This window comes from Bos indicus x Bos taurus, chromosome 17 (assembly GCF_003369695.1).
Source record: "Bos indicus x Bos taurus breed Angus x Brahman F1 hybrid chromosome 17, Bos_hybrid_MaternalHap_v2.0, whole genome shotgun sequence".
Classification (NCBI taxonomy): domain Eukaryota; kingdom Metazoa; phylum Chordata; class Mammalia; order Artiodactyla; family Bovidae; genus Bos; species Bos indicus x Bos taurus.
Window position 1 is genome coordinate 1,852,363 of NC_040092.1, and position 22,479 is coordinate 1,874,841.

A 22,479-nucleotide genomic window follows, 5' to 3' on the forward strand; every position below is an offset into this window, starting at 1 on the left:
AGGTAAGCATGCATTCGTTATTAAACTCAGCAATTCATTTACCCAAAAGAAATGAAGGCACATGTCTACACAACTTGTGCAGGAATGTTCACAGCAGGTTTATTCATCGTGGCCAACAATGAAAAACAATCCAAAAGTCCACAAACAGGGAAATGGGTTACCAAATTATGGTACATCCATACAGCGAGATGCTACTCAGCCACACAAAGGGGTATGTGCGAATACACGCAACAACATGCGTGAACCTCAAAGCCTTTATCTGGAGCAAGACCAAACACAGACGCATACACACGGCGTGGAGTTTTATCAAACTGTCTGAAAAGGAACAGCCAGTGACAGAAAGCAGGTCCGAGGTTGGGGTGGGGGGTACTGATCACAAAGAGGCAGGAGGGATGGGTGAGCAGTCTCCCTTGGTCGTGGTCGTGGTTCGCAGGTATGCACACCTGTCAAAACTCACCGGATGTACACTTACTGTGGATTCACTTTATTGTATGTAAATTACACCTCAAAAAACTTGATTAAAAAAAAATCAACTCCTCAGAAAATCCTTTCGTGGCCACGCCCCTCTCAAAGGCTTCACAAGCTGTATTTTCTTCGCCTGCGTTTCTCTGAGTTTGTCATTGCTGGTTTCCTGCCGACAGCCTCCAGACACGGGGCGCCGAGAGGCCCCCGAAACCGTCTCTTTGAGGCTGAGCACCTGGCCTGCACACCGAGGGCTCCACAGGAGGGGGAGGGCCCGGGGCCGGCCCGCGGTGCTGGCCGAGCTACAGCTCCGTGGACCGGACGACCTCGGGGCCAGCCCACGCCGGGCCTCGGCTCCTCCCGGGGAAGTTGAGTCTGTGCAGCTCCTCCGATATCTCCATGAAGCTCTTGCCTCTGGTCTCGGGGAGGAAGATGCCCGAGTACACAGCCGCGCAGACGCAGACACAGAGGAACGGCACATAGATGAAGTGCGACAAGCCCTCCTGGGGGTTGCAAGAGACCCGAGGCCTGCTGTGGCCCACGGAGCCCCCGCCGCACCGGAGGCCCCAGCACAGGCCCTGTGAGGGCCTCCGCCCTCTTGGCTCAGGTGAGCCCCATCCCCATTCAGGGTCACACTCCCTGGATGGATGGAGCCTCCCCGGGGCGGGGGGTTCTCACACTGACAGGGACAAAACAAAGGCAGGCCGCCCCCCGCTCCCGGGGGGGCAGGGGCAGGCAGGCCTACCATGATGAAGGGGAACACCAGCCCCACCAGGAAGAGCATGGTCCACATGAGCGCCCCACAGACCATGTAGGCAGCAGGCCGGGCCATCTGGTCAAACAGCTCCGTGGCCAGGATCCCCGTCACTCCGGCTGGAAGAGGGAGTATGGACGGGGGGCTGCCAGTCAGGGCTCCCTGGCCTGCCTACCCCCACCTTGGCCCCCCCCCACCCGCCCCCGACAAGAAAGTGGGCCCCCCCAGCCTTCCTCCAGCCACGCCCTCCCAGAAGCCTGTACCAGGCAGGGGTGAGGGAGTCAGGGTTAGGCACACCCACCCATCCTTCACCCAGACACCCCTGGTCCTTCAGCCAGGCCCAGAGGAGGGAGCCCCCGGGGCCCCAACTCACCAGGGCCGATGCCAAAGCTGAGGATGAAGGCGAAGATGCAGGCCATGGCCAGGTAGGCCATCCAGGAGAAGGAGCCCTGCGGGAGGGGCAGGGGGAGGGGTGAAGGGAAAGTGGGCGGGGCCCAGCCTCCCCCACCCCCACCCCCACGCCCTCACCCGCCATGCCAAAGGGCCCAGCTACCTGGAGGCAAAGGGCCACCGTGAAGACGCTCCCCCAGCAGGTCATCAGGCCGTAGCCCCCTGTCAGCAGCACCCGCCGGCCCGCCCTCTCAATCACCAGGCACTGCGAAGGGAAGGAGCCCTGGCTGACTCACCGCTGCAGCCCCGGTTAAGGTCCCCTAGGCCTCCGGCCCGCAGTGGGCAGGGGCATCATGCAGAAGCTGGGGAAGGTGGTGGGCGCGGCTTGCCACTTGGTGGATTAAGACATTATTAATTTCGCAGAGGGTCGCGATCACTCAATACCCATTGGGTTTCTCCATCTCAAAATGGCGGTGTGAGCAACTGGCAAACAGTAGGTGTTCAATAAATGCTCGCTTGCTCCCTGCATTTTAACACAGAAACCTGAAGTGGAAGTGCCTTAGCTTGGAGGCCTGTGGTGCCTGGAGCCTTAGCTCCCCGAGGGTCTCCACCCCGACAGGCTGCACCCCCAAGGTGAGCACCCCGACGGTCGGCATCCCCAAGGTGAGCACCCCGAGAGTCTGCCGCAGGGCTAGGCGCTGGGGGTCAGCCCCAGCAGACTCACGCTGAGCAGCGTCGCCAGCAGCTCGCAGCCCCCGGTCCCGATGGCCGCGTACTGGATCTTGTCCTGCGGGATCCCTGCCTGGCTGAACACGGCCGACGCGTAGGCGTAAATCTGCGAGGAGAGGGGCCGCTGCGCGCCGGCTCCCATCACGCCCGGCCGCAGCTGCCCCGGCTCCCCGCCTTCCCCGCCCGCTCGCATTCCCCGGCCCCGCGCGGCCGTCTCACCGCGTCGTTCCCGCACAGCTCCATGGCTCCGCCCAGCACCACCAGGCTGGCCACCTGCCGCCGCAGCGCGCGCTCCCGGAACAGCTCCCACGGGCGCCGCGCGCGCCCGCCCCGGCAGACGGCACGCTCCTGCTCCAGCTCGGCCAGCTCCCCGGCCAGGTCCGCGGGGCCCCGCAGCCGCTGCAGCGCTGGGAAGGGAGAGGGGAGGGGAGGGGAAGGATGGGGTAGGGGAGGGACCGGGGAGGAGGAGGGGCAGAGGGCACTGGGCTGAGTTCCCAGCGTCTAGATGGCCCCCATAGTGAGCTCCCCAAACCCCGCTCCGGGTCACTTCACAGCCCCACGGACTAGGAAGGCTTTAAGAACCCGGGTGGTCTGCGGGTGCCTCACACAGGACACAGTTGTGGCCGGTTGCCACTGCCGCCCCCGGCTCTCCAGGGGTCCCCGTGCCCACGCAGCCCCTGGGGTTGCGGGATTTGGCAGCTGCTCCCACCAAGTGGGCATGTGTGCGCCGCCCCTTGGCTCTACCCCCTGACTCGCTCAAGGCCGCAGGGTTAGCCCAGCTGGGACGGTCCTAGATCAGCCGATGCCCCGCTGACCTTCGACAGTGACCAAGATGAGCAAAACTGCCAGCAAAAGCAGGCTGGACTGGCTGGTCCCCCGCTGACCCTGAAATCAGCAGGGTCCTGCAGCCCAGCTCAACAAGTGAATGAGTAGAGGAGGCCGTCGTAAAGGATTGCTGTTTTAAGCTGGAGGTTTGGGGATTGTTCCTTGGGCATGCTTACTGTGGCCTTGGCTAGCAGGTGAGCCCACCAGTCTAGCTGGCATTAGGCCCTTGAGCCCTTGCTCGGGGTTTCATCATCTTGCCTGTGGGGGGGTGGCGGGCTCTTTCTTCACACCCCGCTGGGGTTTCCCAGATGGCAGGGGCTGGGTCTGTTCCCTCCCACTGCCCTGCCACTCAGGACAGGCCCCTGATAAAGAGCATCGAAGGGACGGATGGATCATGAAATTAAGGCGCAGAGAGAGCAACAGCTTTTCCTACGTGAGAAAGGAGGACCCACATGCTCTGGCCACATGTGCCCCATGGCCAAGCGTGGTCCGGGGGCCCAAGCCAGAGGCTCACCTGCCCGACAGGCTGCAGGGTCTCCACAGTCAATGAGCAGGTAGCGCGGGCTTTCGGGGAGCAGGGGCAGGGAGGCCAGCTGGAGCACCCCGGGCACCAGGCAGCTGGCCAGCAGCAGGGGCCAGGCCTGCGGGCCACCCAGGAGCTCCCTGGGGAGACAGGAGAGGCTGGGCCAGCGCCGCCTGGCCAGAGCCCTGTTGCCTCCCGCGCCCGAGGGCAGCGTCCCCGTTCCCCTGTGCCTCCTCCTAGCCAGCTCTGGGTCGGACACCCAGCTAGGGACTCATGGCAGGGAAGGGCCATGGCCTCCCTTTATCCCTGGCGACTCCTCTCTCCAGGGCCCTCCCCAGGGCACCAGGTTCTGCCCTTGCCTCTCTTTTCTGGGACAAACAGCACACGCTCCCTTTCAAAGCCCAAACTTGCCCCGTCCTCTGTCTAGACTTGTCCCTGCTGCCTGGTCCTTCGGGGCTGGAAGAGGCTGACAGGCAGCACGCTGGCCAGAAGCCCATGGACGGCTTTCAACGCCTTCGTTCAAGGAAGCCGTGTCTGAACCTACTTGGGGGTGGGGGGAGGTTTAGGCTGCCCCTTAACCACTCAGTGTGTGGGGGGGCGTGTACCTGAGTCCGACCACCTGACCCATCACGAGCCCCAGGGCGGTGAAGATGGCAGAGGTCATGGCCACGGCCCCTCGGAGCTCCTTGGGGGCGCTCTCCCCCAGGTACATGGGCTGGATGTTCATGCCTACACCTGGCCGTGCAGGGTGACAGTCAGTGGCGGGGCGGGCTCCCCCGCCCCCGTTGGCGCCCTGGCTTCCCATCCACGGCCCAAGTGCTGCTCCCTCAGCCTGAGCCCTGTGGGGCTTCCCCCCCCCGCCCCTCCCTGCTGTCGGGCAGGCAAGACTCCAGTCCTCCCACAGTACTCCTGGAAGAGAAGCCCTGGTCACCCTTGGGGAGTGGGAGGGGCAGGAGGGAGCCGGCACCCATCAGCTGTAGGCTGTCCCCCTCCCACCTGCCCCAGGGAGGCATCTGGTGCCCAAGCACCCTGTAGGGCACTGGGACGGGCAGGCGCTGCCCCCCCACCACCTGCCGCCCACCCCAGAGGGCGACAGCTGGCTGTGCCCAGGCACCATTCATCTGCCCAGGGAACACGGAACAGGGCTGGAGCGCTCCTGCAGGGTTCTTGCAGCCCCTCCCTGCCCTCAGGTCGGGGAAACAGGCCGTGACAAGGCCCTGCCTCTCTGAGCACTGGCTGGGGGAGCCGAGAGGAGCAGGGTTGCGCTGATGGCCAGAAATTCTCAGAGGTACCCTCGCTCTTCCTGCAGACACTGAGGGAGGGGTTCCTTCTGTGCTAGGAACTTGGGGCACAAAGGCACCGTCTGACCTGGCCCCTCTGTCCCTGAGGTCCCTGAGTGTGGGCTGTTGTTAGTGACTCGCTTTGTGGCAAAGCGGATGGTGTGTGACTCCTGAGATCAGGCCATAAGCCTCCCGGGACTCGCTCCTCACGGGCCCACACACAGGTGGGCGCGCGCGCACGCGCGCACACACACACACAGACATGCACACACACAGGCGTGTGCGCACACCACACACACACACACACACACACACACACACAGGCTCTCTGTCACCCATCACTTCCCCTGGAGGAAGCCAGCTGCCATGCTGTGCGGACACTCAGCAGCCCTGCTGGGAGACCCGCGCAGGCTGGGAGCGCAGCTCCCGGGAAACAGCACACAGGGGGACAGCATCTCAGCAGCAGGCCCAGCAGCCACGGCCAAACCTCAGCTCACCACAGCCCCGCCCGGCACGTCACAGCCTCCCGAGCAGCCCCAAGCCGGGACCCCCCAGCTAAGACACTCTGGGTTCCTCACCCCTAGAAACCGTGAGTGAATCAGTGTTGCTGGCTTTAAGCCATTGAATTGTGGAGCGCTTTGTGTCACAGGAACAGACGCCTAGTAAGGACATCGGCACCCGGCTGTATACACAGTAGGGTGTCAAGGGGACTGATGATGGCGCCCCTAAAAGCCCAGGTGGACACGCTCAAGATTCTGCTCCACTCCCCACCCCTGCAGGAGCCCCAGGTCCCTGGCAGGCTCCTCGGCTTCTGTAGGGATGACCAGAGGTCTCCTCTTACATGCCTCTCCACTTTGACCGCCAGGAAGCCCCCGGCTTAGCCTTCTGGGGATGTCTGTCCTCCCAGCCCTGCAGAGTGTTTCCATTTTTTCTAGATCCACTTCAGCTGTCTAGTTATATGAGCCTTTTAAGATAAATCATGACTAAGTGAAGCACGCCTGGAAAAGAGATCAATGAGTGAAAGGAATAAGGAGCAACGGGAAGGAAAGGGGACCCCCAGGCCCACTCCGTACCTGCACTGATGCCCACGAGCAGTCTTCCCAGCATGATCATCTCGAAGGAGCCTGCTCTGCGGCTGAAGCCAAACAGCGCTGCGGCGGCCAGCACGAAGACGTTGTTCACCAGCAGGGACTTCTTCCTTGGGGAAGCGGAACACAGGCGAGGCAGGCTCAGGTTCAGTGCCAAGGATGACCCCCCCCCCGCCCAGGGACCCTTCCCCGCATCCACATCCAGCCCTGATCACGCCCGTGTGTGTGTGTGTGTGTGTGTGTGTGTGTGTGTGTGTGGAGTGTGAGTTGCCTGCACAGAAGTGACGCCGGCCACTGCAGCTGGGGTCGCCCATGGGATGCCCCCAGGGGCCAACCCCCACCCCCCAGCCCCAGTGGTGCCTGCTAAGTTGCTTCAGTCGTGTCTGACTCTTTGCAACCCCGTGGATTGTGGCCCGCCAGGCCCCTCTGTCCATGGGATTCTTTAGGCAAGAGTACTGGAGTGGGTTGCCATGCCCTCCTCCAGGGCATTTTCCCAACCCAGGGATTGAACCCTAGTCTTCCGCGCTGCAGGCAGATTCTTCCATCTGAGCTACCAGGGAAGCCCCACGTCTCCAGTATACCCCTAGATTACTGTCCTTTCTGCCTCCACCACAGCTTGAATGGACAGAACTCATATTTTATGGGTTTATCCCTACAAACTGAGCACCGCTCTCCTCAAAGTCCTTTGTAAAGCCAAGTGCCTAATACCTGATTCCTCAGACCCAGTGAAACCCTGGCAAGGAAAGGAAGGGAAGCCAGGTAACCTCCCGTGTCCTCCATTCATTACAGTCACTGCCCAGAACAGGACATCTGGACGGCCCCTGCCCAGCTGGTTCGGCAGGACAGACTGCCAAACTGGGCAGGGGGCACTGGGCACGGCGGCGGCTCCTCTGACAGGAGGCCTCAGCTCTGGGCTCCTGACGCTGCGCTCGGAGGCGCCATCCTGAGGTCACCAGGAGAGCTGGCAGGAGATCCTGCAGCTCAGGTCCTGATTGGGGAAACGGCCAGAGGCGGCTTGTAATTCAAAAAAAAGAAAAGGATGGGAAAATCTCTTCTTTCCAGTTTGGAGGCAGCCTGTTCCACGGTGAGTGTTGTGATCTGACACCTACCCCGGGTGATCTGCAAACCTGGGTGATCTGCAAACCTGGGTCCTGTGAGGGGAGTGTTTTCTACTGGGTCCAGACCAACTGCCAGATGCTCTGCCCTTTGACCCTTTAGACTGGGAAGACTGTAGTGCTGAGAGTGCCTCCAGAGAATCAGAATGCAAGACCTTGGACTTTGGAGCAAAGCCACAACTTCAGTGAATTATCTTCTGCTGCTGCTAAGTCGCTTCAGTCGTGTCCGACTCTGTGCGACCCCATAGACGGCAGCCCACCAGGCTCCCCCGTCCCTGGGATTCTCCAGGCAAGAACACTGGAGTGGGTTGCCATTTCCTTCTCCAATGCGTGAAAGTGAAAAGTGAAAGGGAAGTCGCTCAGTCGTGTCCGACTCTTCGAGACCCCATGGACTGCAGCCCACCAGGCTCCTCCGTCCATGGGACTTTCCAGGCAAGAGCATTATCTTCTTAACCTGAAATAACTCCTGACTGGTCGCCTTGCCCTGGTAGCGGAGAAACATCAGACTGGGGGTGTGGCTGTTGTTTTAGCCAGCTGAGTCCTGGTTTTCTGTTGCTTGCAGTTGATGCTTCTGTTAAATACACGCCGTCCTGTGCACTTCTGCTTCTGACAGTGGAGGCTACCTCAGTAACGGCGGATGAGAGCCCACGGCACCCGGCGTCATCTCAGGAGCCTTGTGGTGCAGAAGCTGGTGTCCTCAGAGGGTAGAGCCTGCTAAAGGACCCAGGCCTGCAGGACTGTGGCATCCACTCAGCGCAAAGACTGGGGTCACCCTGGTGGGCAAAGAGCTGCAGCCCCTGGAAGCACTGACCCGATACCGGACTGGGAGACCGAAGCATGGACGTCAGCGAGGCGGGCGACAGCGTGAGCGGCTCCAAAACCCCGGAGCAGAGCCCTCCCTTGTTTCCAAGGCTCGGGGTCCTGTGCTCTAAACTAAGTTCACCCGTTAGCTTCCTTTCCCTCGATTAGTCTGTCTGTTCTCTTTCTTGGTCTCTCTTGCCGTGAGAGGTCTTGAGGGCAGTTAAGTTTACCGTCAGCGTGTAGATGGCAGGATATTGAGAGGGCTGCAGGGCTGGCACGCTGGCTGCCTCGTGGAAACCCCGCATGCGGGCAGCTCCGCTCGGTTGTGTCGGCGCTGGTGGCTGTGGCGAGGCAGTGCCCTGGGCGGGCTCAGGAAGGGCGGGACTGGGTACCGTGAGGCGGCACACGTGGGGAGCCGAAGATACAGGAGACTGGTGCTGACGGGTGCTGGGCGGCCAGCCAAGGAGGGGATGGTGGGAGCCTGGCCTGCCTTCTCTCCCGCCGTCTCGGCCAGTAACAAGCTGTCTCCCAGGACTCTGAGCCCGAGTGCAGACGCTGCAGTCGGAGTGTGGCTGGAGCTGATGCGCTCAAGGTGACCCCCGCCCCAACCCCTCCAGGAGAGCCCAGGCTGCAGGCCCGCCCTCCCCAGGCCAGGCTTCTGAGCACCTCCTTCCGTCCGGTGAGCTGCCTCAGGGCCCTCTGTGCTCTCACAGTGTTCCATTCCTCAGTCAGTCTCCTGCTTTCGACCCAAGAACTGCCTCAGGTGGCTACAAAGGGGGCCTCGGGGAGAAAGCACCTGTTCATGGTCACGTCTAGTCAAACCCGTGGTCTTTCCACGAGTCATGTGTGGACATGAGAGTTGGACCATGAGGAAGGCTGGGCGCCGAGGAATCGATGCTTTTGAACTGTGGTGTTGGAGAAGACTCAGTCTTCAGAGTCCCTTGGACTGCAAGGAGATCCAACCAGTCCATCCTAAAGGAGATCAGTCCTGGGTGTTCTTTGGAAGGACTGATGCTGAAGCTGAAACTCCAATACTTTGGCCACCTGATGCGAAGAGTTGACTCATTGGGAAAGACCCTGATGCTGGGAAAAGTTGAAGGCGAGAGGAGAAGGGGGCGACAGAGGATGAGATGGTTGGACGGCATCACTGACTCGATGGACATGAGTTTGCACAGATGCCGGGAGTTGGTGATGGGCAGAGAGGCCTGGACCCTGCTGAGCGTTGCGCTGCGCTGCGCTGCGTTCCGCTGTCAGACGTGGGTCCTCTCTCCCTCCCAGCACGGACTCTTCCCTCTACCACGTCCCCGGGAAATGTGGGCTTCTCGGTGACACGGCAGGCAGAGCCGGGGGCCGGTGCAGAGCTGACCCGGGCCTGGGCCTGCTGGGTGACCTGCCCCCACCCCTCAGCCCATGGACTGGGCTGCCCCTTGTTGAGAGGCACTTGGGGGTCCGTGGGAAGCACTCACCTTCCCAGCGTGACGGCCAGGGGCCCGGCGAGCAGCGCTCCCAGGAGGCCCCCGAGGGGATACAGGGACACGATGAGGGACCACACAAGCAGGACCAGGTGGTCAGGCATCGGCTGGCCGGTTCGCGTCCGCCACGTCTCATTGGTGAATTCCTGAACGTACTGTGGATGCAGATGCTGGTCAGCACCCCCACCACAGGCCTTCTTTCCCAGGCCCTGCCTCTGCAGGGCAGGAAGCCTCCCCAGCCACCCTGCCCGTTGTTGGGGGACGGAACTCCCCTGAGTGCGGGGCGCTGTGCCGTCTTTGCTGCAGTGTGCCATCCTGGAGCTCAGAGCCGGCCAGTGTCGATGTGGCCCCTCCGAGCCCAGGATCAGCCCCGTCTCTCCCCCAATCCCACCTGGCCCACATCAGCGGGCTCCCCCATGGGCCAGCTTTCTGATCGACTTGGCCGTCGGCGAGCATCATCAGCAGGGTATCAGAGGAGGCCGGAGGGGCGTTTGTCCCCCGGGCTCCATTCCTGGATGGGAAGTGAGTCCGCTGACAGCTGCTCTCTTGCACCCTAACCCTAACCTCAAAGGGATGGGAGGGCACCAGTTCCGTCCTGGGACCTTTTTTCCTACAGCCCCAGCTGTGTGACAGGACACATGACCTTCTCAGTCAGGTGGGTTAGAGGCGGCTTCTATCACTGGGGCTGAGAGATGCTGCCTTTCCACAGGCACTCGCTGAGCATGGGCACAGGTCTGGCGAGCTTGCTGGGGACTCAGAGACAATGGGACCCTGAGAGGGGACCAGCAGAAGGCTTAGTCCAGCTGGGAGCTTGCTGAAGGAAGGCTTCAGGCAGGTGATGGCATCTGGGTGGCTCTTGAGGGGCTTCTGCAGGAGGGGCAGGGAGGGCTTGGCCCACGGGGGTGGGGGGTGGGGTCTGTGTTTAACTGCTCTGGGCACAGAGTTGGGGGAATCAAGGCGGGAGACAGGTGGACAAGTTCGGACCCCAGGGGCCCTTGGACTTCAGGTAGATGTGTGTGTGTGTGTGTGTGTGTGTGTATTAGTTTCTCAGTCATGTCTGACTCTTTGAGACCACATGGACTGTAGCCCGCCAGGCTCCTCTGTCCATGGAATTCTCCAGCTAAGAAGACTGGAGCGTGTTGGCATTCCCCTCTCCGGGAGATCTTCCTGACTCAGGGATTGAACCTGGGTCTCCCGTAGTGCAGACAGATTCTTTATCATCTGAACCCCCAGGGAAGCCCTCAGGTAGATGAGTCTGTCCTTACTCCTATGGGCACTGGGAGTCCCAGAAGGTTTCTGAGCAGGGCAGTGCTTTGATCAGACTTGAGAGGACCTACAAGGGGAGAGGCTGAAGGCAGGGAGGCCAGTGGGGAGGCGGGGCTAGTGATCCCGGCAGGAAAGATGGGTCTGAACTAGGATCATGGCAGACACCCAAGGAAAAATGGCTGGAAGCCAGAGATAGTCAGGAAGGACTTTGTGTTTTTCCAGGAGGGAGGGCAGAGTCAGGGTGGACCTCCTCCCTGGGGGCACAGGGGGAATTGTCTGCTGACATCAGAGACACGGGAGCACATGTGAGTTTCAGGGGAGAGTGCAGAGCTGGATTTGAACTCGCAGGGCCTGGGGAACAGCCCAGTGGAGGTGGAGGCGTGGGAGGAAGCTCCACCAAGCGGATGGCGGCCTGAAGATGTGACGTGGGCCGCTGTTGACGCTGGGGTGGTGACAGTGGGCACTCAGGGTACGTACCAAGGTCGGGGCATTGATAATGGAGAGGTTGTAGCCGAACTGGAAAGTTCCACCAATACCAGCCGCACAGATGGTCAGGAGCAGGACCCTGCCCTGAGCCTGAGGAGCAAGAAGAGGACCCAGTGGCCGACGGCAGCCCCCACCTCCCTCCGCGGGGCTGCAGCCCACCAGTCCCAACATGGCGATCTGTCTGAAGCTGGCGGTGGTGACGTCCCCACTTTGCAGATGAAGAAACGGAGGCAGAGAAAAGTTGCCTCCGTCACACAGCGTGGAGCAGGTAGCAGAGGTGTCCCCCGCCTTCTGTTCTGAGCCCGGGATCCCACTGCCCCTCAGCCCTGATGGCATTTTCCTGAGACGGACAGCCATTCCCAGTTCCCTACCCCTACCCTTGCCCAGCTGCCCCCCGGGCACGCCTGCTGTGGCTCAGGGGACAACACCCTGAGCTGGGGCCCCGGGGGGTGAAGCTCTGTGAAGCTTCTCCACAGACTGGCCGGGCACCCCCCTCTGTTAAGAGAAGGGGCCATGTGGACCTACATGTGTGGGGACCTGGAGGCACCTTGAGCCGCAGAGAGCAGCCGGAGCCCCGCTGATGCTGGTGGCGACCTCCAGGCTGAGGGCAGCCGGCGCACACACAGCTGGTACAACAAGAGGGCATCTTCTCGTCCTGGAGCAGCACCCCTAGACGGGCGGGCGACTCCCCAGGGCACCCCCAGGAGGCTCAGAGCCCTGACGCCCCGTCGTTAGGTTGGTAAGCTTTCCTAGGGGTTCACCATCTATTTAGAGTTTGCCTCTTATATATAAATTTTTTTTAAGATTTTTTTTTACACTTTTTAAAATTTATTTTTAATTGGAGAATAATTGCCTTACAATGTTGTGTTGGTTTCTGCTGCATAACAGCGTGCATCAGCTCTAAGTATACCTATATCCCCTTCCTCTTGAGTCTCCCTCCCACCCCCCACTTAAAGATTTTTTTGGTGTGGGTCATTTCTTTAAAGTGTTTATTAAATTTGTTACAACATTGCTTCTGTTTTATGTTTTTGTTTTTTTTTTTTTTCGGCTGAGAGGCATGTGGATCTTAGCTCCCAGGACCAGGGATCAAACCAGCACCTCCTGCGTTGGAAGGTGAAGTCTTAACCGCTGGGCCACCAGGGACATCCCTGTCTTGTCCCTTTTGATTACAAAAGAGTATGTTCATTAAGGGGCTTCCCTGCTGGCGCAGCGGTAAAGAATTCGCATGTACTGCAGGAGATGCAGGAGACCTGGGTTCAATCCCTGGGTCAGGAAAATTCCTTGGAGGAGGGCATGGCAACCCACTCCAGTATTCTTGCCTGGAGAATCCCATGGACAGAGGAGCCTGGTGAGCCACAGTCTGTGGGGTTGCACAGAGTCGGATACGCCTGAAGCAACTTAGCATGCACACACACACACACATGCTCATTAAATCTTTTGAAAGCTCAGTACACACTGAAGGTTCTCCACTCTCCCAGAGAGCAGTGACCTGCTTCCCTCAGATGTTTGACGAGACACTCACAAAGCGTTAACTGTACAAAAATCGGATTGTTGATCTTTTCCCAATAACTCTATACTACCTTTCATGTTCTGGAAAATTGTCGCCCAGCTATAAAGTACTGTGTCATATTTATTACTTTTTTAATATTTAAATACAAGTTTCATGGCAGAAGGATGTTTGGCTCAGGACTTTGTGAAAAATTTCCAGAACCTGAAGGCTACTTACTCATTCATCTGTGGAATACCGAGTGCCTGATCCAGCCAGGAACTGAGCTGGGGGGCAGATACGGGGGGCGGGTAGGGGCGATGGAGGGCTGGAAACAGATCTGCTTCCACCAGATGGTGAGAAACTGCGCTGGGGTGGGGAGGTGGGGGAATAGGCTCCCAGGGCAGGACCCTGCTGAAGATGTTGCCACCAGTCTGCGGGCAGCTCTGTGCCGGGCACCCTGGCCGGTCGCCAAGTTCCTATAAGGCTAAGTGACTTCCTCCCAAGCGGGAAGCCACAGAGGGAAGCCAGGTGGGAACCCGGGAGTCCGATCCCGATGGAGTCACGAGGAAGCTCCCTAATGGGCTGCCTGCCCGTGAGAGTCCCAGTGGGTGCGCAGATCCGCAGGAAGCGGCAAGTCACCCGGTGAGAACTGAGCCCATGTGGCAGGGAGGAGGCCGGCAGGTCGCCAAGGCAGCATAAATTACTTAATTCCCCAAGACCGTGCATGGAGACCACCTAGGCCTGCGGCAACTGGTCATGAAAGCCTTCAAACATTAGCTATGGTAGCGAGGAGTCATTCAGTGAGTAAAGATGGCTTGCCTTCCCATTCTGGGCAATAAATCTACGGTTCTAGGTGCTGGGGATACAGCAGTGAACCAAAGAGACGAAACCTGGGATCTCACGGAACTTTTCTTCCAGCGGGAGAGTGACAGGCAGTAACAAATGAGCAAGGAGAACAGGTAGAGTGTCAGCTGCTGCAGACACTCAGAGAGAGAAGGGGGAAGGGGAGGGGCCGGGGTCTGGGGTGTGCTCAGGGAAGGCGCCCGGAGTTGAGGGGGGCGCCCGCATGAAGACCAAGGAGATGAGGGGAGGCGCCGTGCAGGGGTGTGAAGGGACTCCGCGGGGGGTTGGCCCTGGCGGGGAGCCCCCAGGGATGGGGTGGTGGGCGTTGTGGACCTGCGCTTCGGGTGCCTGGCTCCCTGGGTGAAGCAGGAGGTGAATGGAGACGGAGTTTAGGGGGAGCGTGGAGGAGACGAAGGTGGGAAACAGGCCCCGGAAAGGAAGAGGAGCGGGCGCAGTGGCCAGGGGCTGCTGAGTCTGGGTGCGCTGTCCGGCCCGCACGAGAACCTAAGTGATGCTAGTGGGGGACAGGTCCAGCACCCTGCGCCCCAGCCAGACCTTCGCCCGAAGCAGACCCGAGGGGAAGGTGAGACGAATGTGCGGTGGGCGCTTGAGAAGGCTGGGGCAAGGCGCACCTTAACGCGCGCGCAGGCGCACAGGGAGTGAGGGGTGGGGGGGCCCGCGAGCTGGTCTCCAGGGTCCGAGGCTATATTGGGGATGAGGCGGCTCGCGCGCATCCTCCATCCCCCCGTTTCTGCAGCTCCGAAGACCAGCCCGGGCCCACCTCTGCAGACCGGAAGGGAGCTCCGATCCGGGGACTTCTCGCCCAACAAAGCCTGCCTCCACCCCCCGCAGGTCTTGGCAGGCGGCTCTGATCAACAAGCTCGGACTCGCCCGAAATCCCGGCCCTGGTTCCCCGTGCATTGCTCCGCTGCGGCCTTCGGACCGACTTTCTGCCGGTCCCTGCCGCACCCTTCTTTGGATCTCCGCCGCCGCCCCTTCCGGCCCCTCTTCGGGGCCGCCTCTCACCTCCATCTGGCGCCCCCGCCCTCTGTCAGGTTCCGGGAGACCGCTGTCCCCGGGAGGGCCCCGTCCCCGGGCACTCTGAGGCCGAGCCCTTGATTCTGCGCGGACATCCCCACGCTCCTCCAGCCCAGGTGTCTCCGCCCTTCCCCCGGAGGAGGGGCAGGATTCGGAGGGATGAAAGGCCGACCCACCAGTCTCCGGAGCGCTCTCATCTGTCCGTCTCCCGCAGAGCCGCGGAGTAGGAACCCGGATGGGAGAGCGGGTCTCGGGTTGCAGCCCAAGCATACATTGTGTGCGAGGCCGCGCTGGCCCCGGAAACAAGATGAGTCCAGTCCAGCGGACTTTGTGAGGTGAGCAACTAGCGGATCCACTGGGCCGGATTAATCTTTCATTTCTTAGGGCTTCTCAGGTCCTGCGTGAATCCAGGAGGTCAATTAAGGTCAAATCGAAACCAGACCTGCCAAAGATGCTATTTGTGGTCATGGAAACATAGACCCGAAAGTCACCCTAGGAAGTCATCTGAGCGACGACGGCGACAGGACACAGACCGCAAGGGACGATGCAGCATTCCTCTTGCTCCTGCTTGGGTTTTATTTTCGTTGCTCTGAACTTTTGAAGCGTCATGTATTTTTAAGGAAAAATACGCAAGATAAAATATTAGCAGTTGCCAAGTGCTCGCCTTTCTGCATCTCTTGAGATGATCCACTGCTGTAGTAGCACCCACTCCGCCTTCCTCCCCCCCGCCCCCTGTGCCGCCTGGACACCTTGCTGGAGTCAGCTCCCCCCCCTCCCCTCAGTGCGTGGGCTCCCCAGACACTAATTATTATCCTTGAGCAAGGAAGCTTGAGATTTCTCTTCGGCAAACATTAACCGGGAGTTTAACCTTCAGCATGTGCAAGTCAAGGTTGTGGGTGTTTGATGACGAATCCTCTCAACACCCCACACGCGGTGGCTTCAGCCTCCCTTGCGGAGGAGTCCCTGAGGCGCCACAAGGTGGAGCTCGCACCCTGTGCCCCGCGGTCGTGCTGGGAGTCCGGGCTGGGCTGTCAGATCTCAAGCGCGGCGCCGCGGACCCTGCGCGACGGGGCCGCCAAACCACGCCCGAGTCGGGGGAGCGTGGACAGCCGCCTCCCCCGCGGGCCTTCCCGCGTGGAGTCCCACCCATTCTCGGTTTCCCGGGTGGGAAGGCGGAGAAGGCAGCAGGGGAGGAGGGGCGGCCTGCCCGTAGCTACCGTGCTCAGGACCTCCGCGCCCGCGGCCAGCGTGGGTGGTGGCGCCCCTCCCCAGGCCTGGGAGCCAGGCCCGCTCTCGCTCCTACACGCCCGAGCCTCTTATTCTGCAGATCGGGAAACTGAGACCCAGAGCGGCGGGGAGGGCGGAGGCCGGGGAGGCCCGCGCCCAGCCTTCAACCGGAGGCGGGAGCAGCAACGGCTCGCACCGCAGGCGATCGATACCGCAAAGCCGCCTGGAGGGCTCCACCGGGTCCGCGCCCCTAAAAGCCGCTGGCTACTCCTAGCCCCGCAGAAGCGGCGGGGCCGCCTGGTCGACCGGAGCCCGCCGCCCCCCGCCCCCCCCCCAAGATGAGGCCTCCATCACTACCCGGGCTCGAGGCCTTCCCCAGAGATGCGGCCTCCAGACCCGCGGGTGACCCGTCCAGCCCGCCCCGGGCGCTAGCTCCTAGGGACCCGCCCGCGCCGCGGAGACCCGCTCCGGCTGCGAGGGGCCGACAAAGCCCGCGCTGCCGGCGTCGGCGCGGCGGGACCTTCTGGGGCTCCGCGGGCGGAGACAAAGAGGCTTGAGCCGGCGCCCCGCCAGGCGCGGGCCCCTCCAGCAGGAGCTGCCTCCGCGGCTCCTGGCCGAGTTTGGGCATCCTCGGTTCCGCGATCCCCGGGTGATTTCGCTTCCTCTGTCCTGCGCGCCCAGCCCGCGCCCGGCCCTTGAGCCAGGGCCTTGGAGGGGGCTTGGGAGGTCTGCTACCCAGCCCACCCTGCCTCTGTCTCGCTGCGTGCCTTCCCTCTCTGATCCATGAAGTCGTGGGACAGGAGTCTGGGCAGAGGCCTAAGGCCTGGAACCAGGGCCCAGGCTGGACCCCAGAGGCCCCAGTCTGTCCTTCCGCCTGTCAGCTGGGTGCCCATCTTCCGGTGGAGTGGTGGCTGGGCCCCTACTGCCCCTGACCACCGGTGGGCCGAACGCCTTTGACCTGACTGCCCCCTCTCTGACCTCAGTGTCCTTCTCGGTCAGTGGTGCCTTCCCTAAAGGGCTCAGAAGCTGTTCCAGGCTGCTCGAAGGCTCCTCCTCCTTGTAGCCTTCCCACTTGGGCTGGCATCTCTACTCCACACCAGGAGCCTCCAGAGTGGGCACTGGGCGGAGCTCAGAGGCCAGCTGACCTTGGCCACCAGGCTGCCAAGGTGGGCAGTGAGCCACCACCAAGCTCAGCAGGCCGGCGACGGGCCTGGTTATGGTGGATCCCGACGGAGCCCCTACGATCCCAGCACTTACTTCCCGTCTCCCAGCCTCTGTCTGCTCACCTGTGAAATGGGGACATCATAACAACCGGCCTGCCCCCGACACAGGCGCTGCATCCTCAGGCCCCACGTGTATCTACTGACTGCCTGCACCCAGCATCCTGAGGGCAGCTACCCCGTCCTCTCTTTATCTCCAGACACACCTGGCCCACCTGTGGACCTGGCCAGCCAGAGGCAGACTCTACCCCAAGACCCAGCTCCGCCCTCCTCCCCGCCCCCTCCCCTCTGAGCTGGCGTCCACTCCAGTTCTGGGACACATTTCCAACTTAATTCAGAAGAAAGAAAGAAAGAAAACCACAAGCAACCCCCGGGTGAGCAACCCTCCTGACCACCCTCTGATATTCGAGGACTGAGCAGTGGAGCCAAGTGCAATTGTGGGACCAGAGATTTAAAGCCATTTTAATTAGAAGGAAAGAATGTCCTTGTGGTTGGCTGTTCTAAAACTACAGCTGTGCCCACATCTGGAGGCAAGGGTCGGGGTGGGGTTGTGGGGCGGTGGGGATGGCAGTTAGAGCGTCTGTAGCGCTGACACCCGCATTCCTTGCTGAGGGAGGCCCCCTCCCAGCAGGGCCCGTGGAGCGGGGGAGGGGGAGAACACCAAAGCAGCCAGTCCCCTGTGGCCGGGCCACCTGGGCAGGTCTGGGACGGAGCTGAACAGGGAGCCCACCCCTTCCTGGGCCCATCCGCCCCCAGTGCCTTCCCCACACCCCAGCCTGTTTCCCTGGGGGCCTGGTTACTGGGGCCTCTCTCTCACCAGCCCCGGCTCGACCTGGGCGCGGCTTCTGACCAGGGAGGGGATTCTGTCCGGCTGTGACATGAAGTGCTATTTATTACCTTTAACGAGCTTGTCGCTGGTTTTGTTTATCCATACTAAGCCAACGAGGTACTTTCATACCTAATCTTAGATCTGTAATTTTGCTTTTTTTTTTTTAAAGAGGCCGTGATACCTCACACAAGTGAAGGGCAGGCGAGGCTGGGAGAAGGTCTTGAGTAAACTGGCGGCAGGTCTTGCGGTGGTGTCTCCAGGGGGCCCGAGGGCACGGGGTTCCTGTTCCCGCACCCGGCCTGGGGCTCCCTTTCCCGGGTGTGGGAGCAGGGCTGTCTGGGGACAAGCCAGGAGGGAGGTGTGGTGCCCCGGGCCTCTCCCAGCCTCTCTGAGCGCTGAGTCACTGGTTCTCCCAGAGTGGTGGCCCTGGCCTTCCAGGTCGCTGCCAGACCACAGGCCGGAACTGTCTGATGACCTGGCTGGCCAGCAACGGCTAAGGAAGGCCATGGGACAGCATGGTCTTAGGTTTCATTTGGACCAGATCCCACATGCAGCCCAGTGGGCGGGGGGGGCGGGGCAGACCCACGCGGGGACACACGTGTCTCCAGGAACTCGCATCCCCAGCCCTGCCACTTGGCTGACTTGGCCAAGCAGATAATCTTCTTCCAAAACATGGCCCCGCAGCCACACTGAACCCGAACATAGCCCTGGGCGGAGAGGGGGAGGCCCCACCAGCTGCTCCGGGTGCCAGCTGGAGGCGGCGGTCACAGTGGTGAGCAGGAGCGCGGGGCACTTGCCGAGGGTCGTGACAGCCAGGCACTGAGGGTCAGGCTGGCCCGGCAGCTGGGGAGGGACCACTTCATCCAGCCAACCGAGGGCCAGGTGGGGAGCCCCAGGCCACACTGCTCATCCAGGGAGCAGGCTGGGCGCAGAGCCGCTTGTCAGGACTCCGTGATAGGAGCCAGTCTCTGAACTGGGCCTGGCCCTCCCCGGCTCAGCTCCCTCACCGGGCCAGGTGCTTACTGAGGTCTGTGCCTCCTGCCTCCTGGACCTTCCACCCTCTCTGCCTAGTGCCCATCACTGCAGGCTGTGGCTATCTTCTCCTCTGATCCTCTGCTTCCTCCAAAGAGCCAGCTGCCATCTGACCTCATCCCACTGAGGCGCCTCGCTGCCCGCAGAACAGAGAACACAGCCTGCAGGGCCTGGTGGGCCAGCCTCTCAGCACGTGCAGCCCCCCTCCCTGCCCCCCGCCTCTGTTCCTCCGGCCGCCTCAGGACCTTTGCACGAGCTCTCTGTCCTCCTCCTCCACCCTGACAGCCCCCCTGCCTTCCCCAGCCCACTCGGAGACCCTCAGACTCCTGGAAGGTCGAGTCTGCTACGAGGCTCGGAAGGCCCCGGTCGCCCCCTCTGCTGGGTAGCCCTGAGGCAGCCCACCTGGACTGTGTGTCCGTCTTACCTTCCTGCCACGAGCAGCTGCTGCACAGTGAGTTCCGGAATCAGTGCTAAAAATATCCCGTGACCCAGAGAGGAAGGGCCACCGGGGACCCAGCTGCTCCTGGGGGCGCGGGCTGGAGCTGCAGTGAGGCCCATCCACAGCAGTGGGGGTGGAGGGAAGGCCCCGTGAGGGCACCCCGTCATCCACAGGAAGACTCCGCAGCCCCAGCACTTACCGTGTCTCTGCTTCGGGCCTGTGCTGCGTTCAGAATAAACTAACATTTAAAAATTGAGTGCACAGGGCCCTAAGAGAAGGTAGGTGAGCTCTGGTCCCTTCAGGGAGGCTTCCTGGAGTGGGGGGCATTTCCAGCACCCTCCCTCTATCTCTTTTAACAGAACACTGAGGATGGTAGGGAAAGAAGTGAGTGAACGGAGGAGTCAGATCTGGGCCGTCACAGGAGAGGAATGCTGACTAAGGGGTGGGGGAAGGGCTGGAGGGTTCCCTGTGGGAGGGGATGTGGGCAGGGATGGCCCCCGGTTTTGGGGTTGTTGCTGGGGGCTCACGAGGGTCTCTCCTGGTGTGAGCCCTGAGAGGAAGGCGGGCACTGTGGGCAGGCAGAGGGTGCTGTCCCGCCTGTAGGACAGGGGAGGAAGCTGGGGGTCTCCATACCTGGGCACCCCAAGCTCCTTGCTCGGCAGCAGGCAGGAGCCCCAGGCCAGCAAGGGACCACAGGCCCCTTCCCCACAGTCCTCAGCCCAGGAGAGAGGAGGCGGCCCTGCTGCTCAGGACAGACAGACAGAGTAGAAGCCGTCAGCATCCAGCACACCACCTTCCTGGGTCAGCCTGGCTCCCGGGAACGAGTGGAGCCCGGGACCTCTTTATGTAATGAACCGTCTGGAGGTGCTGGGGGTGGGAGCCGCGGATCCGGTGCCTCCAGAGCGGCCTGTCCTGGGCCTGATTCTGGGCGGGAAAGCCCGGACACGCGGCGATGGCCTGCCCCAGGCCCTGCTCTGCCTCCTACGGGGCGTGAGTCCCCACCTGGGGACCCCCCGGACTCTCTGGGAGAGGACCCTCCAGGCAGGACGGAAGGTCTGCAGTAGAACCTGCGCTGTCCCTGGCACGTCCTGCCCCCACCCGGGGCTCCCAGCCTCCCAGGAGTGTGCTTCCTCAGCCCCAAACCAGGCTCCTGCCTGACCGGCCCCGTCAAAGGGGAGAGACAGGCTCTATCCCATCATGGCCCTTCCATTAGCCCCAGCCTGACCCCTGCAGAGGGCCAGCCAGCACCTGCTGCTGATGGCTGGCAGGCTGGAATGCCTCCCCTTCCCCACGCACACAGGAACCTCGACCCCTCTCGCTGGCTCCTTCAAGCCTGGCGGACGCCCGCCAGGGTGTCTGAGGCCCTGGATCCCTGGCCTGCAGCCGCACCTTCAGCTGGGTGGGCTCTGCTCCTCCGGGTTCACCTCCAGCCTGACCTAGCTCTGGTCACCTGGGAAACAGAGGCTGCCTGAGGGAGGGGTTTTTCAGCCTGCTCCCACCGCCTAGCCTCCCATCTCCTTGATCCGACTCCTGCTGTATCAGACTGACCTCTCCTCATGCCTGAACCAAATGCACAGTCCCCCTTCATCCACGCCTCTCTCTCCCCACCTCCCTTCCCAAGTGGACCTCCAAGAGCACGCCCCAGGGGCTCCTCTTAGCCCTCCCGTGATCCATCGGAGATAACCGTCTTGGCTGGTTGTCTCCACTCTGGTCTCCTTGGGGGCACTCAGGGCCCCACCCAGGGCTTCCCTCACCCGTCACACTTGAGTCCGAGGTTGAGCTCCCGTTTGGTAAAGGTCTGAACACTTCCTCTCCCTTGTGGCCACTGTTATCCAGGGCCCTTGGCGCGGCTGCGCATCTCAGAGACTTCCCAGGCCTCGTGTCCCAGGGCCTCCCACCGCCTGGCCCCTGCAGCCCTGTCCTGGCTCTGTTGCAGCCTCCCTGCTTGTCCACCTTCTCTCTCTAACTCATGAAGGTCGAGCTGGCTGGGCCTGGCCTCGCGCCTCGGGCCTCTCGCGTGGGCCCAAGGCTACAAAGGCCATTGGTCTTCTTAAGACTGGTACCCACACTTGAGCCACCTGCCTGGCCTCCAAATCCATGCGGATGTCACATAGATCACCCAGACTCAGTGAGGCCAGAACAGGACGCTCCATCCGCTTGCCCTCCCCCCAGGCGTTCTCCAGCTCAGGAAAGGCCACTGCCTTCCATCTCCCCTATGGCTCAGTCCCTGAAGTCACCCTTGACTCCTGTCTCACAGCTCCATCTAGTCTGCTGGCAAAACCCCCATCCCGTCCTTCCTGGTCCTCCAGGTTCTGCCCTGCCCAAGCCACCAGCATCCCTGGCATCCTCCACCTGCCCCCGGATTTCTCTGGCCTTCTGCTGTCCTCACAGCAGCCACAGGCATCTTTTTAAAGTGACAATCAAGCATCACTTCTTCACGGAGCCTTCCCAGATCATCGCATCTGGCAAGGGGCCCGCTACCCAACCCTCCAGCCTCCACTTGGCTCTTATCTCCATCAGCGCACTGTCCTGCAAACACTAGTTCTCATCTTAGCAGAAGCCCCTGACCCCCCGGTCTCCTTGGCTGCACCAGGACAGACAGCATCTTTTGTTGGCCACCGTGTCTCCAAGCATCCACAACAGTGCCTGGCACACAGTCCATGCTCAATAAACTATGGACCGTGTTCATTAGAAGAATACATGGAGTTTCTCTTTTCCACCCAAGTAAGGAGGCTCTCTCTAGCCCGTCCCCTTGCACCAGCCGGTCTCGGCACCCTCTCTTCACACAAGTGCTGCAGGTCCCCAGTCTGCCCCTCCTCTGGCGGCCCTCGTTGGGGCTTCCCAAAGGAACCGGCAGTTTCAGCGGGGCCTGGGCTTGCAGGGAGATTTGGACACGCAGCCGCCGAGCGTTTCCTTTGCTGCTCTGGTTCTCAGAGAGAAGGACAGCCTGGGACCCCAGCCAGCCCAGGTGGGTTGGCTGAGCAGGGCGGTCCAACTCCAGGCTCCGCCCCGCCCATGCCCCACCCACGCTGCGTGGGTGGAGGCCAGGAAGCGGCGAGACCTGGGGTGGGGGGCCGGGCGGGAGGCTGCAAGGCCGCACCCCTCAGTCTCTCGGGGGCGGGGAGGCCCCCTTTAACAAGTGCTCGTAGCCTCAGCCTCGCCCGCAGGGTG

At 61.6% G+C, this 22,479-nt stretch overlaps 1 protein-coding gene and 1 long non-coding RNA gene across 8 annotated transcripts; one reads left to right on the top strand and one right to left on the bottom strand.

The window, feature by feature from the left end:
• Positions 1 to 74: 74 nt before the first annotated feature.
• Positions 75 to 15,212, bottom strand: SLC2A11 (solute carrier family 2 member 11). 7 transcript variants are annotated; one of them, XM_027566195.1, is made up of 12 exons: positions 14,550 to 15,212; positions 11,183 to 11,281; positions 9,434 to 9,594; positions 6,037 to 6,161; positions 4,289 to 4,418; positions 3,675 to 3,823; positions 2,555 to 2,742; positions 2,331 to 2,441; positions 1,770 to 1,871; positions 1,590 to 1,665; positions 1,208 to 1,335; positions 75 to 965 (listed from the first exon to the last, which is right to left on the bottom strand). In XM_027566195.1, the coding sequence occupies exons 1-12, from the start codon at positions 14,829 to 14,831 to the stop codon at positions 765 to 767; spliced, it is 1,752 nt and encodes a 583-aa protein (XP_027421996.1). In that variant the 5' UTR covers positions 14,832 to 15,212; the 3' UTR covers positions 75 to 764. The 7 variants fall into 7 exon arrangements, with proteins under 7 accessions (XP_027421996.1, XP_027421997.1, XP_027421991.1 ...); XM_027566196.1 differs by having other exon boundaries at positions 14,738 to 14,924; XM_027566190.1 differs by having other exon boundaries at positions 75 to 1,335.
• On the top strand, positions 14,808 to 17,911 carry LOC113907263. The gene is made up of 2 exons (XR_003515144.1): positions 14,808 to 14,896; positions 17,209 to 17,911. It is a non-coding gene; the product is annotated as an uncharacterized LOC113907263 (long non-coding RNA).
• Positions 17,912 to 22,479: the final 4,568 nt, after the last annotated feature.

Bases quoted from the DNA above. Each gene is read 5' to 3' on its own strand.
- SLC2A11 (XM_027566190.1), bottom strand. From the start codon at position 14,831: ATGCTTGGGCTGCAACCCGAGACCCGCTCTCCCATCCGGGTTCCTACT. The intron at 2,743-3,674 runs GTGAGCCTCTGG...CTCCCTTCCCAG, and splicing joins CCCTGCAGCCTGTCGGGCAG to CGCTGCAGCGGCTGCGGGGC. The intron at 2,442-2,554 runs GTGAGACGGCCG...CTCTCCTCGCAG, and splicing joins AGCTGTGCGGGAACGACGCG to ATTTACGCCTACGCGTCGGC.